The 17,455-nt window shown below is 46.1% G+C and overlaps 1 protein-coding gene across 1 annotated transcript in view; it reads left to right on the top strand.

Annotated features, from left to right (window-relative positions):
* The first annotated feature begins 417 nt into the window (after nt 1-417).
* Trpm1 (transient receptor potential cation channel subfamily M member 1) overlaps nt 418-17,455 on the top strand; it is a 144,687-nt gene continuing 127,649 nt past the window's right edge. The window contains exon 1 of the mRNA XM_015493157.2: nt 418-736. Coding sequence (XP_015348643.2) covers nt 662-736 — 75 coding nt within the window. The 5' untranslated portion in view covers nt 418-661. The remainder of the gene's footprint in view (nt 737-17,455) is intronic.

Raw genomic sequence — 17,455 nt, 5'->3', positions numbered from 1 at the left:
GAAATAGGAAATGATGAAGAGCTCCCCACATGAAGCAGTATAGAATGGAAATAAAACTTGATGCAGGATATACATAAAAATGCACATCAGTTCTCCAAAGTAACAGGGAGGAAATGCACAATAATGACTTGCAGGAAGGATTCTTGACCCACAGCCTGGGCCTGGTGCAGATCCTTCCAAGATCTGGGGTCACCCAGGTGATCTCTAAGACTCCATGGGGTCTGGTTGCTGCCCTCCAAGGGATTGCCAGCCATGGAGGGCTCTCCTCTTTTGCGATGTGCCTTTCTGGATGCCCAAATCCTTCCCATTTGGCCACCCTTTGCAGCCACCACTTTCTCAAAGTAGATTTACTTTCAATCGCCATTTGCTAAATCTGTCCGCTATAAACCTTTGGGGGAGGCAGAGATTAATCCTGATTACAGATGTCATAGAAGAGAGTCCAGGAGCATCAGCAGGGCGGGAGTCAGGCAGGAGTGGCCAGCAGGAACCAGTCCCTGCTCCTCCTGGGCTGACCCAGCTGCCTGCAGGCCTTACCCCAGGCTTGGGACGCCCTTACCTACCAGCAGAATGTGGCTCTGTGTTGCTTTGCCTCTGCCCACAGGGTGAGGGGGCAGCCCCCTTGCAGTGGGCCTGCTACAAGGGGGATGCGGGAGGCTTGCTCATGGGCTCTCTGAAGAAGATGAGCAGCTCATTCAAGCGGGGCTCACTCAAGAGCTCCACATCTGGGTCCCAGAAGGTGAGTAAGCCTTGTGGGGGCCTGCGGGCAGAAAGACGGAAGGACAGAGGGACACAGGGTTCCAACTCTGTGGTCTCAGAATGCTACATCAGCAGACGCCTGTCTTTCAGACTGTGTGGAGGTGGGCATGAGGGGGTTGAGCATTTAGATATCCAGCATCAGACTCTCTTCTTGAGAGATGGCCCATATTTCCTGCCACTGTGCCTGATGCCTGTTATTTCAGCAGCTCCCATTTTTGTGTGGCTCACCACACCCATAGGAGGTGTCAGGTGGGTGTGAGTCATGCAGATCCTTTGTCCTGCATGGGCAAACACATTCTTGAGTCAGTATTTGTGGGTTTTGCATAGCTCTATTGCCCATGATGGGGACGCACCCTTAGCCCTCCATGACTAAACTTTGCTTGCCCATCCCTTTTTTTTTTTTTCCTGCATTGGATATTTGTAGGAGTACTGTGTGGTCTCTTGAGGATCCAGGATGACCAGGGTGTGGATCCCACCCTCAGGTCAGAGGAAAGGAGATGGTCATTTGCTTCTAACAGAATGGAGGGCCCAAGTGACCCACCCCCTAGTGAAGTTCTCAGGAGAGCAAACCTTTATGGAAGGGTCTTTATTTGTCCTCTGGACAGAGCCATAGCACAGTGTGTGCCAATGTGAATCTTAGACTTGCTTTTCCCAGATGACTGTAAGTCAGCCATGGATATGGTGACCCCGAGCACCCAGGCTGCAATAAATGACTCTTTGGGCCTAGGTGGCCTGGAGAGATCACTACCTCACCTTGCTGCCTTCAAGTGGGGGGCAGGCCAAGCAGGATCTCAGTCCAGGCCACACTGGAGGCCCTTGGGTGTCTCTTGCCAAACCCCAGTGGCTCAGAGGGAATCTCAGCTTCTTCGGGGCTGTTGCCCATTGTGTTTAGAAGAGGGAGCAGTATAGGAACATGCCTTGTGTGGTCAGAGAAGAAGCTTCCCTTCAGGAACACTTTCTGAGCAAGGACACGCTAGTCAGTGCCCTGGCATTGGGGAAAGAAGCTGGTGAAGCATGAACCAGGTGAATACCTGGGCCAGGCAGAGAGCTCAGCAGGCTGCAGTCTCCTTATCCATTAACTGGGGTATGGCAGAAGTCAGGCCAGGTGTTTGCAAGACTCTGACACTCCAAAACCTAAAATGCAAACAAACAATAAAAGACTTTCTTCTTAAATAAAGAATTAAAGCTTACCCCTGTTTCAAGGATAGGAAAGATCTATCCTGTGACGGGGGTGGGGGCTCTGAGGCAGGCAGGCACATCTATCTGCTTTCCCATGCATGAGTGAGAGTCAGCATTATTTTTAGAGACAGTGCACACCAACTGTCTTGTGTAAATTAACATTCACGAATCTACCGCCGCATTTGGCAGGAACAAGAGACTGACTAGCTGTGCAGCCAGGGCCACATGCCTCCGTGTGACCCCTCCCTCCCCAAACACAAAGCCAGCCCACACTGTTCTTGCTGATAAGCTCTGAAAAGGAGCAGGCTTTTGTTGTTCTTGAATTTGATGTGTCCTCTTGACCTCTTCCTGGTATATTGCTTTATGAATAGTCACCACCACAACACACACAACCAATAGGGTCTGGGAGCAGGGAATTCAACTAGAGGAAAGAAGCACTTAGATTTGGGTCAAGATTGAAAAACAGCACCTCATTTACACACGCACACATGTGCGCACACACACACGCACACACGCACAAATGCTCATAACCATTCCTCCAGGTCAGAACACTAAAATTTACTTCAAATCCAGGAGCAAGGATGATCTTGCCCTTTCCAAGGGGACCTCATCCCCTGGTGCTACATGCCAAACTCCTACAAATGGACTGGCAATGTAACTCAGTGATAGAACATGTGCATAGCATACATGACGACCTGCGTTTAATCATCATCATCACAGAAAAAAAAATCATAAATCCCAAACTTCTACAAAAGACAAAAGCACAGCATAGTTAAAAGTCTTAATGGCATAGTTGGCCCTAATGCCTATTTATAACAACCTTCAAGCCACAAATTAAATTTACTGATGGAAGAATGAAAGATAATACCTATAGTTTGTCCAGGAGCTATTCTTTAAGGAGGTGGGTACTAGGAAGCATTCACAAAAATCACACAGGCACAAACAGATTGTTTTTCACAATTTTCTTACATACTTGGCCCTCCTTTGACCTCTTGGTACCAGTTCCCTGTTTCCTAACCAAAAGCTACACCTTCTGCCCAGTGTTTACTAAAACACACCAGCTGCCCCATGGGAAGAAACAAACACAAACTACACTCTACTAGTTTTCTGAGGGTCGTTTCGACTGGCCCTGATTTAGTAAAAAACTGACTTGACCTTTTGTCCTTGGCTGGTTGGCTCTCCCCAACTGGGAGTTCTTCTCTTGGTCATGACCCACAAGGATGCACCTATGGAGTCCTAAGGCAACGAACAAAACCCAGTCACCTCTGGGGTTCCTGGCGCTCCAGCCCTCAGCAGCCTGCTTGCTGGGAGTCCCCGCTGGCAAAAACAATCCCTCTTCCAGGAAAAGCCTCCAAGCGTTCTTACGGGAAATGGAAAATGTGATTTCTTGTCTAGCACTTCCATCCCTGTTCACATTTTATTTTGCTAAGAGATGCATTTAAAGTTTAGAGTTGAAGATCAAGATCCTAAACAAAACAAAATAATAATAGAACCTAGCAATTCTACCCTAGATTCTATCTTGGAACAATTCTGGCACATGTGCTCAAGGAAATGTGCAAAACCACTCATGTCAACATTGTGTGCTACAGAAAACCAGAAGCAACCAAATAGCCCAGCTATAAGGGTATGGATAGGCTTTTGTTCATTCAAACAATGGAATACCATACATCACTTAAAATGAATAAACAAGCCACCTGTATCAACATAGATAAATCTCAGCACACTCTGTTGAATAAAAAATAAGCCCCCAAAGCACACTACTTATAGAAAATACAAAACACACAAGGAAATCCTAAATAAAGACATATATTTCTGCAGGGTAGAGATGGTTGGCTCTATCTGTAATGTTCTTTCTTTTTCTCCCACCCTCCCTCCTTCCCTTCTTTCCTTCCTTCTTTCTTTTGAAGAGAGTAAAAAATGTAAGCACATATGGAAAGTTATTCCGTCTGTAAAACAGGATGTGAATCTTCACCTGTTCTGTCTATGATTTTGAAACGAAAGGAATGTTTTCATAATTTAGAATTGTTTTCACACTTTTAAAGAAAACCATGGGGAGAGTGAGGGTCAACCAGTATGTTCTGGGTTGGGGGCTGCTCTACCTGCTACAGCTCAGCCTCAGGGTCATTCTGCCTAAGGCTGAAACCCATGATACACTGTTGTTGAGAAAGGACTCCCACAAACTTGGCCTGGCTTATCTGAGTTTCTTTCTCTTAGTAAGTACAGCTTTGCTTGCTCTAGAGCTGCCATCAGGGGTCTTGACCACAGAGCTTACCCTCTGCAGTCCACTGCCCTATGGCACAGCTGTAGCAGCAGGCATGTACCCAACTAGGATACAGGGGACTGTCATTCACCTCAATAACTAGGCACTAGGACCAGATCTGGCTCCTCTTGAGGTTATGTCACCCCACTTCTCAGAAGGTGTTCCTGAAATTGTGGGAATTTCCATGTACATCCACGCAATCTGTATTTGGAATCAATTGAATGCAAAATTCCACACAAGTCGAAAAAATTCCCATCCTGGAGAAGGAGGGAATCCTGGTACCCCTGTCCATTCCCTACTCATTGGTAAAGGCCTAGAAGGCAACAGACCCATCACACCCTCGCCCATCTCTCTAAGGCTTCATATTACTCATAGAATAATATCCAAAAATCCCGTCGTGGTGATGGGCCAGTTAATTGTTCTGCTGAATTCTCAGTCCACTGTGCTTTCATACAATGCAATAAAGTGGGTTGCTAAAAAATGAAATTAAAAAAAAAAACATAAAATCCAAGCCGTAAGGTTTTTTTTAATTATGAAATCAAATATTTTTGATTCCTTCAAATTGCTAAAATCATGTCTAAATAAAGGATCTCACTTTCTCCTCCCTCCTATTATGGCCAGCAGTTAAGTTTGCAGTCCTTGCTTAAAGCACACCTTGAGTAAGAAAATCTGGGGGAATCTGGACATCCCATTCAATCCTCCCCGTTGAATAAACCAAGTCACCTGTATTAAACCCTGTGAAGCAGGGACTCTGGTCCTCTTTCAAGCTGAGGAAGAATCTCAGAGGTAGGGTGCCTGGTCCAAGGGAAACACTGGACTCCATTTCCCCAAAGGTTCTGCAGTCTGCTACTTTGGAAGACACAGAATCTCCCAGGACAGTGGCTCCTGGAGCTGCTGAAGATATCTGCACCTAAGCCTGGGGAAACTCCTGCAGCCAGCTCCTGCTGACCCATGGACTCCAAGTTGAGCAGGTGGCCCCACATCTGTGGGAATACAGGACTCTGGCAGGCACTTACCCCCTAGGAACCATCCCCAGCCCCACACACCAGAACAAAGCTGCCCAGGCAACTTCCCTTGGGTGAAGGGGCCCGGAGCCTGAGCGATATGGTCAAGTCCCTTGAGTTGAGGTGGGGGTGTGCCATAGAAGACAGACCAGTTGGTTGCCAACTGTCCCTTCAGCCACATGACAGCAGGCCTTCCCAGGGCCAGCATGTCCAGAACCCTCTGGTGTAGCCCCCACCTACCATATAGGTGTGAACCCATTCTCTTGGATTTCCTGCTCTTCTGTGAGCCTTTCTTTTAGCTGAGCAGCAGGAAGGTACTTTCCTGGTTCTCTGACCCCAAATGACCAAGGTTTCAAACTAGGTTAGAGGGATGGGAAAAAGGTATGGAATGGGCCAGGGTCATTTTTTCCCTAGGCACATAGCCCTTGGAGAGCCAGAAAAGCGGATGAGAAAAGAATCTATGAGGGAAACATGAGGTGGGGTAGACTGTCCCAAAGGACAATGTTCACTAGGGTTGAGGAGGTGGCACAGGTGACGGAACTGGTATGGGGTGAGCAGGTTTGACAGAGCTTACAAGTACTACCAGATTGGCCAGGGCTGAGATACACCACTGGTCTGGACTGTGCTTGTGGCTGTTCCTAGTTCTGCCCTGATGGAGCACTCCCACCCCCAACACACCTGCTGAATTGCCAAGGTCTGGAGACCTGTAGGGGAAAATGCTTAGAAAGGAGAAATATGTGCCAAGGAACTGTGTGACCCCAAACGGGCCACCCTGCAGGCTGCAGGAGAAGAACACAAGGGAAAACTCTTAGAAAGGGACTGTGCAAGACAGAAGGCAGCCTGTGAATTTTGGAGAAAGGTCTGGCTGGGAGAACCATGAAACATTTGGTTGCTTTGTTTAGTTGGCGTGAGAAATAAGGGGGAAGGGTAAGAGGCTTAAGTAAAAACCCTGATTAGTTGGGACTGGCTTAAACAATTGAGGCATCTCCCTCTTCAGGGCCCCACAAAAGTCCCTCAAGAACTTAAATGAAATGCACCCTGGGAACACCAGCCCCAGGGCATGCCCAGTCCCAAACCAGGGAAAGCAGAGTCCCCTGTTAGAGTTCTGCAATGCACAAAGCACCTAAGGACTGTTAAGTCTTGCAGAAGAGAAACCTCCATTTAACCCAGAGTTCCCTGCAGAAACTCTTTCCATGTAAAGTTTATATGACCATTTCTGGGTCTCAGGCCAGGAAACAGCACATTAGGCTACAGGAAACACGAGATTGAGAGTTAGCTCTTGAGGATGAAGTGGAAAAACAGCTCCACTCCTGACTTTCTGCACAATAAGAGAATGGGGCTCCTCGCTTCACCCTCAGGCTCTGCCCCAGAGGGTGCAGCCAAGCAGAGGATGTCAAAATGTTTAAGAAAGACAAAAATGAAAAAGATTTTGCTGCCAAAAGTTATTACCAAATCATCAAAATTCACAATAGAATTGTTCAAATTTCAGTATCAACCAACTTGGCAGAATATCAAGACAGAAAAGACATTTAAAGATGCACATGACACCATGGCACAGTAGTCAGTGCTTCCAAGAGATCCAAGTAGTTCTCAATTTATTCTCAACAACCCACAAGGGCAGCTTTTGGTTCTGATGCAAGCTACATTAAACATAGAAGTATGCAATTGCTGAAATATTTGAAGCACTTGGTTTTCTTAAAACCAGTCAGAGAACACACACATACCTGCTCCCTCATCTGAACTGGGGTGCTACCTTCTTGGGAACAGAGCTAGAAGTAACTCATCAGAGACCAGGATAAACTCTCAGGAGTGGCAGGGACTTCTGAAATACAAATCTTCCACCCATATCTACCTCAAAGCCAACAGGAGCCTTTGACTTCCCTTCTCTGTCAATTCATACATTTCCAAACACAGCCTAGAGTATCTCCAAGGCCCAGGGAGCTATAACTGCACCCTATGCTGTTGGCAACCTGGAACAATGTCCCCCACCATGAGCCAGGGCCCTTGGCAGGAGGTCTTTCCTCCAGGCTCTCTCTGGATTCCTATCTTCCTCCCTGGTTCAGAAGCAATTATAAGAATTGCTCCTGGCCTGGCCTCCCCAGACCTTCTCTGGCATCCTGGTACCTGCCCCCATTCACCCTCAGGTCCTTCCTGGGCACAGCTGTGATGTGGCTATCAGGCTAACCAAATATTTTCTGCCCTGGTCTGTCCAGACTGGTCACGTCATCCACGCAGGGACCATTCCCATCGAGGGTCCAGCCATTCTCAACCTCAGGGATGGCCCTTGCACTCGGGGATTTCATTTCCTGAGTGTGTGGAGAGTTTTGTGCTATTTCCAGGGGTGCTGTACAGAGCATCTGTAGATTGTCCCAGGACTGCAAGAGGGGAAGCAGGAAACCCCTGGATGCTCACCCTGGCTGTTGGCTCCCAGTAAGCTCTGAGGAGCATCAGGCCACCCAGCTATCTTACAGACAACAGAACTGAGACCATTCTAAGGTAGTGTCCATGTGCTGATTAAAAGCAGATAGCCACCTCCTGCTTCTGTGGTTTCTGGGGCGGATTAAACACTTTTGCTATTGGAGATGGAGCATCTTGCCCATGAATGTTCTTACCTAGGTGGAATGACAGGCTTCTGAAATTGCCATGTGCACAGCGCTCACTAGCTGCTCTTTTGTCTTTTTTATTGTCCCTGGTGAGGCGTGGGAGCTTTATGATGAAGCATTTACTTTCTTTCCTTTCACAGAACAAAGCCACTCCTCCACTGAGGGAGGTCTTGACACCCCATTGAAATTCACACCCTCACAGCTGACTAATTCATTTCTAGTGCATAATGTGGATGGTTGGACTTTGATTTACATAATCAGAATGAAACCTTCTCTCCTACACAACCCAGGGTGCAGCTGTGTCAGAGTCCCTTGCTGGAGCTGGAGGGTTGTAAATGTACAATCTCACTGTTCACCTCTAGCTGATGAACACATTTCCAAAGATCAAGAGCCCGGATTGTTGCTATATTAAAATGCTGAGACTGGGTAGATTACAAAGGAAAGAAGTTTATTTTGACTCATAGTTTTGGAAGCTAGAAAGTCCAAGATCAGGCAGCTGCATCTGGTCAGGACTTCGTGCCCCTTCAGAACATGGCAGAGATCAGAATGGCAAGCTGTTGCATGCAAAAAGCAACAAAACACAAGAGGCAGTCTAGTTTTATGACAATCCATTCCCTTGAAAAAGGCATTTATCCCTCTTAAGTCTAATCACCTCTTAAAGGCCCCACCTCCCAATTCTGCCACAATAACTATCAAATTTCAACATGAGTCTCAGACGGCTCAGATTACATTCAAATCACTGTCTCTACTATTGGATCCATTTCCCTTGAGGAAAAGTTGTCTTATGGCTTTCCCCCTTTGATAGATCCTTGGGGTTTGCTCCTCTCCCTTCAAAGACACATTGTTTTGAAGATCTTAAAGACCGAGGTCCTGAGACAGGCTTAGTGGTCTCTGTCCCTTCCCATTGTCCCTCTTTGGCCTCTCTCTTCCTGGACACATTTCTTGAATATCAGCCCCAGACAAGATGTCAGCAGACCAAAGGTCATAAACTGAAGCCATCTACCAGGCTGCCACCCCTTGGAGGCAGTTTGACAGCTACCCACTTCCATGGGAATTAGCCCTGCTCCCTTGGCCCCTTTCAAAACAGAATCTGTCCCAGGAGTGTCTTACCTGCTAAGAAAAGTTAGAGTCTCCCAGCCCCCATCAGTTTATGTGTAGCCTTGGAAATATTCCCTCCAACCAATGAATGCAGGATGGGAAGATCCAAGTTACTCTGAGTGGCACCAAAAGACTGACAGTGGACCACATGTGCACTGAGGCTCACCAGTGCCCCCAAGGCTCAGCTCAGAGACTGCCCCAGCAGCTAATCTGAGAGCCATGTGCAATGGTGGAAAAGAGATGCTGGAGACTCTCATCCTAGTCTCAGTTCAGCATTGTGGCCCTGGGAAGTCATTCAACCTCTCTGGTACTCAGTTTCCTCATCCATAAAATGAAATGGTTATTAATTTGCCTTTCCCTGGGGAAAAAAACCTCATTTCCTACATATTCTATGCCATTTTAAAGACATTTTTTAGTTGTAGATAGACACAATACCTTTATTTTCTTTCTTTATTTTATGCCACGCTAAGGATCTAACCCAGTGCCTCACAAGTGCAAGGCAAGCGCTCCACTGAGCTGCAACCCCAGCCCCCTATGGCGTTTTGAAAACACCCTTGTAACAAGTCACAGATCTACTGTTTAGAATACCAACTCATAAACAAACCAAGACCCCCTGGTCAGCTAGCGAGTTGTTCCTGGAACCATGGCAACCCCACCATGTGTTTTAATAAAGGTACATGTTTGTTATGGTTCACTCAACAAGCACGTCTCAGCACTGCTGTGTGCCCGGCAGCTGGCAGCTGGAGGCCAGGTCTAACGATGACAAATGAGAAGACCCAACCCTCCTGGAGCAGACATCCCCGTGGGGTCCAACAGAAGATGAGCAACTGCTGTGGAGAAATACAGAGCAGCAGAGGAGCCAGACATCCGAAGAAGGGTTACATTGAGCAAAAGCCTGAAGTGGGTGAGGGCGGGAGCCAGGCAGACACCGGCAGGAAGAGCATTTAGGCCGAGAGAGCAGCCAGGGAAAAGGCCTGCCAGCAGGTGTGGGTCTTGGGAGTTCAAGAATTGAGAGAGGGGCAGAAGCAGAGTGGAGAAGGGAAGAGTAGAGAGGGGTGGGGAGGGGAAGGCAGGGAAGGGAGAAGTCATACAGGCCTTGTCCACTCCCTAGGTCACTGTAAGACTCTTAATGCACTTTGCTTTGACCTATGATGAAGTTTCTGGATTCAAGAGTTAAAGGGGTTTTGTCAGGAGAAAGCAACTTGGGATTTATTTTTTTTTAGGAAGTTGAGCTAACTATCCACCTGGGAACATTGCTTCAGAAGTGTATGATGATGGCAGATGAGTTACCTGGTAGAGATTGAAGGCTGGATTTACATTGAAGGCTGGACATTCCATATGCTTGCAGGATAATAAAGTATTAGGAATGCCTTCTGATTTTAAATAGTGCCGGGATGTATATTTTGTAGTCAAAGATAATAGTTCTTTTGTTCATATGGCTAGCATGGCAGGGGCGGGTGGGGGGAGGCACAGTCATGTGGAGTCATGGAGACAAGGTCTGGGTCACTGGGTGCCTCCGGCTCCCTTGGAGAGCCTAGGAAGCCTGGCTTGGAGCTGTTCTCCCCATCACCCACCCAGAGGAAGGGTCACAGCTCTCCAACCCTTATCCTCCCACACTGCCTGGAGAGACCCCATGGCCACACATTATAGGCACAGAGTAAAAGGGATTTACTGGCAGCCTTGTCTTTATTAAAACAGAATCCCACACTTTTCAACTCTGTAACTTTATTATTACTTCACTTATTCTTTCAGGAGTCTTCCCACAAATTAATAGATGTAAATCTAACTCTATCTTACATTTCTGGTTATTTCATCTACACATAAGTCTTTGAGTGCAATAGAGTCTTCTTTTTTTAATTAAAAATTTTTATTTAGCTTTGATTTTTTTAAATTAACATTCAACATGACGTTTCGAAGTATGTTAATGGGATCTGTCTTTATACTGTTTGGCTTTCTTCTTTCTTCCCAGGAAGTCTATATTAGCTTTTGGGGTGTGTAATGCACCTTAATTCTCTGATTAAGTAAACTTGTATGTGTGTATGTAGAAAGTATACATATGCCTAGGGTTTTCAGCTGTGTTTGCTTCTACAGATGGGATTATGGAGAAGGAAAAATCATTTTTCCCTTCACCCTTCATGATATCTTAGCTGAGACTCCCTCTAAGAAAAAGCTGATTGACACAAGAAAAGCAAACAGTTTAATACCATGTATTCCTCCTGTATACATGGGAGATAATCCAGAGAGAAGAGTAGTTTCAAGAGCAGATCTCAAACAGTTGTTTTAGACTTCGGGTTTAAATACAACTGCTCTTGAAATGAAGAGGGTGCAGGGAAAGACTTGTAAAAACAGGATAAGTCTTGTTATTCAGATTTAGGTTGGCGCTTTCTCCCCTGACTGTATCTTGTGGTTTAGAGTCCTCTTCCTGGCACAGGGAAGAAGACACTCTTATAAAATGGAGATTCATTTAAAGACGTAAATTTCCCTTACAAAAAGGTCACATCTACTCTGTTTTCCGAACTTTTCTTGTGTTTGCAATTTCCCAAAATAATTGGTTCAAAATAACTATTAAGCCAAAAAGGCATATTTGGTGTGGCCTATTCTGGTCCCCTATATCATATATTGAGGAGGCATGTCCTGAACCTTATTGGGATCATAATTAGCACACACGTCTGCATTTTAGAACACAGATGATTTAAGATTCTTAGAAGCAGCCCAAACCCTTCATTTGGGGAAACTAAGGCTCAGAAAAAGACGTGCTGAACTTGGTTGGGCCTATCCCTGCCCTACAAGGCCCATCTCAACCTGTCCTAGGCCTGCTCCTGCCCATTTCCAGCGTTCCAACCACATGGGCTCCTTCTGCTCCTGCTCTTGCTCCTGAGAGAGGCTTTTGTACCCTCTCCCTAGTGCCCTCATCTCAGACAGCCACTGGCCCACTTATTCCACTCCACAGGCCACCCTCATCTGAATCAGCCTCTCCCATGACCTATATTTCCCCTCAAAGCCCTATCACCACCTTATGTGATGTACCTTCTTGATTCATTCTCAGGCTTAGTAGAGTAAAAGCTCCAGAAAACAGGACCTGTCTGGTGTCCTAGCTCAGCAAACAAGGTTACATTTGCAGGTCTCACAGGTCTGAGAATTTGTCTTCCATGAGGCCCTGTGCTGGGTCAGGCCTTTGCACAATGTTCACTGTTGCTCTTTCCCCTCATTTCCTAATTGCTGCCTGACTCCCAGGGATAGTCTCTCCACATCTCTCCATGGTCAAAGAGAATCTCTGATTAGGATAGTAAAAGGAGTGAATGCATGTGCCCTCCAGTTCACCGGCCCAATGCAAGAAACCAGGTGATGTTCAAAGATTTTAGAGGTCTCCAGAGGATTCTCTAATCCAGGGAGAGCTTCCTTCCCTATATTCCCTCAGTCTGCTGTAGCAAATGTGCTTTTTGGCAGTAGTTATCATGGTTACTAACAAAAGGAACATCATCAGCTGGAAGCATTCAGGGGCTCTCATTTTGTTGTGTAGCCAGTGGCCTCTCCATTACCATATTAGGGCTCCTTGGGTAGCATGTGAAAGAAGTGGACTATGCCTGGCCATGTATGTACTGGAATTTGGGGCCAGAGTGCTGAATTAATGAGCTAAGCACATGCAGTGCCATTGCATGGTCACTATAGACTGGGCTGAGAAGCCTTCAGGGCTAAGTTCGCTTTGCACACCTGCACAGCCTTCAGAGGGTCTGGGCTCAGCTCACTGCCTGCAAGGCACTGCCCACTCCGTCCAGCCTTGGGGCCAGCTGAGCATCTACTAGACTTGTGCTTCTCTCCGGTTGGGCTCACAGGTCCTTTCCCACCTGGCCTTTACACAGGAACTTGTTATCCAGGCCCCGCCCAAAGGAGCGCCTCCTTCTTTCCACAGACTGCCAGGGTGACCCCACCCTTCACCAACCCCTCCTGACTGCGCTCCAGGTCAGGTGTGGATGGTGGGGAAGTGACCTGGACCTCTTCAGGGAGATGGAGGCCCCTCAGTCAGGAGATAAAATGAGGAGCCTCTTCCAGGGCCTCCCTGCAGAGGGCGGGAAAGAAGAGCATGTATTCAGCCACGTGGTTGTTCCAGACTGCACCCTCTCAGTCCCACAATCCCAGGACAATGGGCGCTGGGAGCTGGCGCTCAGGGAGGGTAATCCTCATAATGGCCCAGGCAGTGGTGCAGCAGCTGGCTCCGGGTAATGCTCCCTAATATCTGCTTTCATGTGATTAACGGCTGTGGATAAAACCTTGATCCTGGGAAAGCAGGCCCGACTGCTAAACCCAGCCACGGGTATCACTTGTATTGTGCTGGGAGCCTGGAGTCATTTCAGTGATTTACATTTTAACCAAGCTATCATTTTAACATGTAAGGAAAATAAACTAAGAAGTAGAGAACTAAATTCATAGACAGCCTAGGCACGGGGCAAGAGGGAGATGGGACTGTGCCTAATATTGGAGATGGGAAACAGCTGGGGCCCAAGGGTCCTCACACTTAGCCAGCCCAATCAGTGTCCCCTACTCCAATTCCCCTTGGACTCATAATATTTCTCGTGGCCTGTCCTTGACCACTCCAGGATAACCAGTAGTCTTACCATGAGCTGTACCACGTGTTATCTGTCCCTATATAGTTTATACATCTTTTCTTTTTTTCTTTTTTCTTTTGGTACTGGTGATGGAAAGCTCTACTTTTGAGCTACATTCCCAGTTCGTTCGTTCGTTCTTTCTTTCTTTCTTTCTTTCTTTCTTTCTTTCTTTCTTTCTTTCTTTCTTTCTTTCTTTCATCTCATTATGTTGTGAAGGCTTGCTTACCCTCCTATCTCTCAGCTTCCTGAGTTGCTTGGATTTCAGGTGCCCAGTCACCTGGCCTGGCCCAGTCAACACATTTTCTGCTACAATGTCATTTCTTCCTCACCTCAAGTCTGTGATCAGGGGAATGGGTACAGAAAAGTCAGATGCCAGATAGGAGCCCTGTGGCAGATCTTGGAGGCTCTAAATGTGACTGGAATTAACCTTTGGATGCTGAGTCATGGAGCTGTGCCCAAGGACCCCAGGGATCCCAGAGAAGGGCTCAGGCAATCCAGCAGCTATGGCAATGGTTGCTTTCTGACCTCTACAGAAACATCCTGATATATAATTGACCCTTTATATCTATAGGTTTGAATCTGTGGGATTCAACCATCTGTGATTCAAAAGTATTGAAGGAAAATATTGTGTCTGTGGTGAACATATACAGACTTTCTTCCTTGTCATTATCCCCTCAACAATATAGTATAACAACTGTTTACATAGCATTATAATGCACTGGATTATGATTGTAATTAAGTAAACTGGAGATGATTTAAAGGATGTGTACAGGTAATTCAAACATTATAAAGGGACTTGAACTTCTGCAGATTTTATCCTTGGGAATCCTAGAATCAAATTCCCTTGGATACAAAGGAACACAGATATTGTACCCTACCCCCAAAATTCCATCCTTGCCAAAGACCAGGCCTTCCTGGGACATAAAGGAGGTAGGTGTTTGGGTTCCCAAATACAAGTAGGAAAACTAAGGCTTGAGGAGCTTGACAAATCTGCAGAATATCCCTGACAGAGCCAGCCACTGGCTGCATTTCAGTCAAGGAAGCGTATGGGAGCCTAAGGCCATTACACTGTGTTCCCCAGTGTTCTTTAACCTCTGGGAATCACACACAAGTGTCACATGCCCCCAAATGGACCACAAACCACTGACACACACAGCTGGGTTATCTTTAATTTACACTAAAACTGTATTTTTGGATTGTAGAATACACATGTCTTTTACTCCTTTCTGTCCCTCAACCCCTTATAATGCCCTTCTAACTAGTAGTATTGGTTTGAACCATTTTAAGTTGCTGTTTGTGCAAAGTCAAAGATAGTCAAATGGCAGCGATTTCTTTTCTTTCTTTCTTTCTTTTTTAGAAAGTTAGCAAACTAGAGCAAATTATTGCAGCTGAGTGACGAGTTGGGGACCAGGACAGTTCTGGAGATCACCAGATGGGGGCAGCAAAGAGCTGAGCTGGCTCACAGGCAGGTCTGTCAACAGCACTGCAAGAAAAGTGGCCCATCAGGGTATTAGCAGATGACTCAAAGTGAAAATGAGCAGGCTGCCTGAGTACTTTAGCTGGACAAACTGACCAATAAGCAAAAGACTGGGCACTGTTGCTCTGACACTAGCACCAGCAGCTCATGGCCTGGTGTCTCCTGCCCAGTTTAATCTGCCAAATTCTCAAGGCCAAGCCTCCTAGACAGGACCTACCAGCCTCTTCCTGAACACAGTCCACAGTAAAGAGAGAAAGAGAGACAGCCAAAGAAGTGCCACATAATACTCCAAAGGCTAATCGCCACACTAGTCTTTGTGCCTGAGACACTGAGCCCACATTTAACAATGTGTCTCATGCAGCTTTCCTTCCCAATCCTGAAAGCTCCCAAGGAACCTTGGGTGGCTTCCAAATTTGTCAGGTTCCATGAAAAATAAAAATGCTAACCTTATTGTTTAAAATAAGGTTACTGAAAGCAGAGAAGCCCTGGCCAAAAGAGTGGAAAGGGGAGGCACAGATTGGAGTCCACAGACAAGGGCCCTTATGACAAAGATATGACTTCAGTCCTAGCTTTGCCACAGACCAGCTGTGTGATATCAGCCAAGTCACCACCTCTTGGGCTCAAAGCTCCTCATCTGCAAGACAGAAGAAAGGATGCCAACTCTTTCTTCCTTACAGGATTGAGATGGACTCCTGGAATAGATTCCAGTAGCCACCAGGGCCCCACTAGGCATCACTTTCTTTTAGCACGTCAATCATATTTACGTCCTTGTATTCTACCACCTGAGAGGCCAGCACCTGCCCTAAGACTTCAGAGGATCCTCAGGTTATATTTTCCATGGTTGCTACCTATTCCTCTGAGTTCTTGATGTCCACCCTCTACTCCTTCCCTGCAAGGCCTCCTGAACCTTCTGCAGCTCTTAACACCCTATCCTTGCCCAAGTGCAGAACTGAATGCTTTGTGACTTCCACCCCCAAACTCACCCTCAGTCAAGGCAGTTGAAGGAGGCCAAGTCCTAACAAAGGATGGAGAAGAACTACAGGATCTACATGAAGTGTTAGCATCACCATCTCCCTGTCCTGGGCTGTCCCCAGTATCTGTCTTTCACTGCCCTAGAGCTCTGGCCCCTCTCCTACCTTCCCCTCCGAACCCATGACACCTCTTATCTCTTATACAACTGTGTTGTTGCCATTGTTCTGAATTCTCCCTTCTAAGTTCTATTCCTCAGAATTTTGTCTTCCACAGAAATTCAACTATTAAGATGCTTTTCTGTAGGCTGGGAGGATAGATCAACAGTATAATACTTGTCTACTATGAATATGGTTCTAGGTTTGGAAAAAAAGCGGGGGGATACTTTTCTGCTAAACTAAAGGTCATCTTCCCTTGGGGCCTGGTAAACCTTGGGCAACTCTAAATTGCAGCCAGATGGCAGTTGTCCACACAAGGCCCCAAGTGGCAGAGGTTTGGAAACATGTAACTGATGAGGCAACTGAAGAGATCTCCTTAAGCTATGCTTTGCAGTGGTCCCTTGTCCACTGCCAAGGTCAGGAGTTACTCAGAAACACAGGAGAAGTGGGTAAACTTAGGGCCTCAGCTTCAGGTATTCATACACCAGTTCCTTGGGCAAATCGCTTAATTTCCTCATCTGAGAAGTATAAATGTTGGCACTCTTTCCACTAACTTCTGCAGTTGCAGTTGTGAAGATTGTGAAGATGGCAAGACAAATGCATTTGTAAAGTGCTTTGAAATTAAACCATTTCCCCTCTGATTAATGCTTGGTTAAAACCTGCCAGCAACTCACCCTGCCAGAGTTGGCTCCCTCCTCTCATTTCCTGGCTTCCTGGCCTCCTCAGCAAACCCACAATAAGGAACCATAGGTACTTCTGGGATTTTGTTTTCTCTCTCTCAATCAAACCCAGGGACTTACTCATGCTAGGAAGGCACTATATCTCTAAGACTATAGGTACTTCTGACTCTACTGAGGGTTAGACAATTATGAAAGGAAGAGGGGTGAAGGGGAGGAGAAGGGAATCTTTACTGAGCCCTTGAGTCCTAGGTACACATGCACTAATCACAAGAGTTATCCATGAGAGAACAACACACTCCCACATGTATTTTTCAATAGCCTTCTTGCAGCTGTTGAGTGTGATTTTCTATGAATTCAAATCTGTATCCATATTGATTTTTTTCTCTGTTTATTGCAAAGCAAGATGTGTTTAAATTCCTCATTATAATTTCTTCTGTGATCCTGCTAATATTGGCTTTGTATGTTTTGAAGCTATCTTATTAGCTGTATATTCATTTAAAATCCTGATAACACCTTGGTGAACTGAATCTTTCCACTTTTCTCTGCATTTTAGTTACTTCTTTTGCTTTAAGGTCTATTTTACTTGAAATTGATTTAAAAAAAAATAAAGCATAAATATTTTAGACTTTTATTTAGAACATTTTATTGCATTTACATGTAATATAAA

This window comes from Marmota marmota, unplaced genomic scaffold (assembly GCF_001458135.2).
Source record: "Marmota marmota marmota unplaced genomic scaffold, marMar, whole genome shotgun sequence".
NCBI lineage: Eukaryota > Metazoa > Chordata > Mammalia > Rodentia > Sciuridae > Marmota > Marmota marmota.
This window is presented reverse-complemented; position numbering and strand designations above follow the sequence as displayed.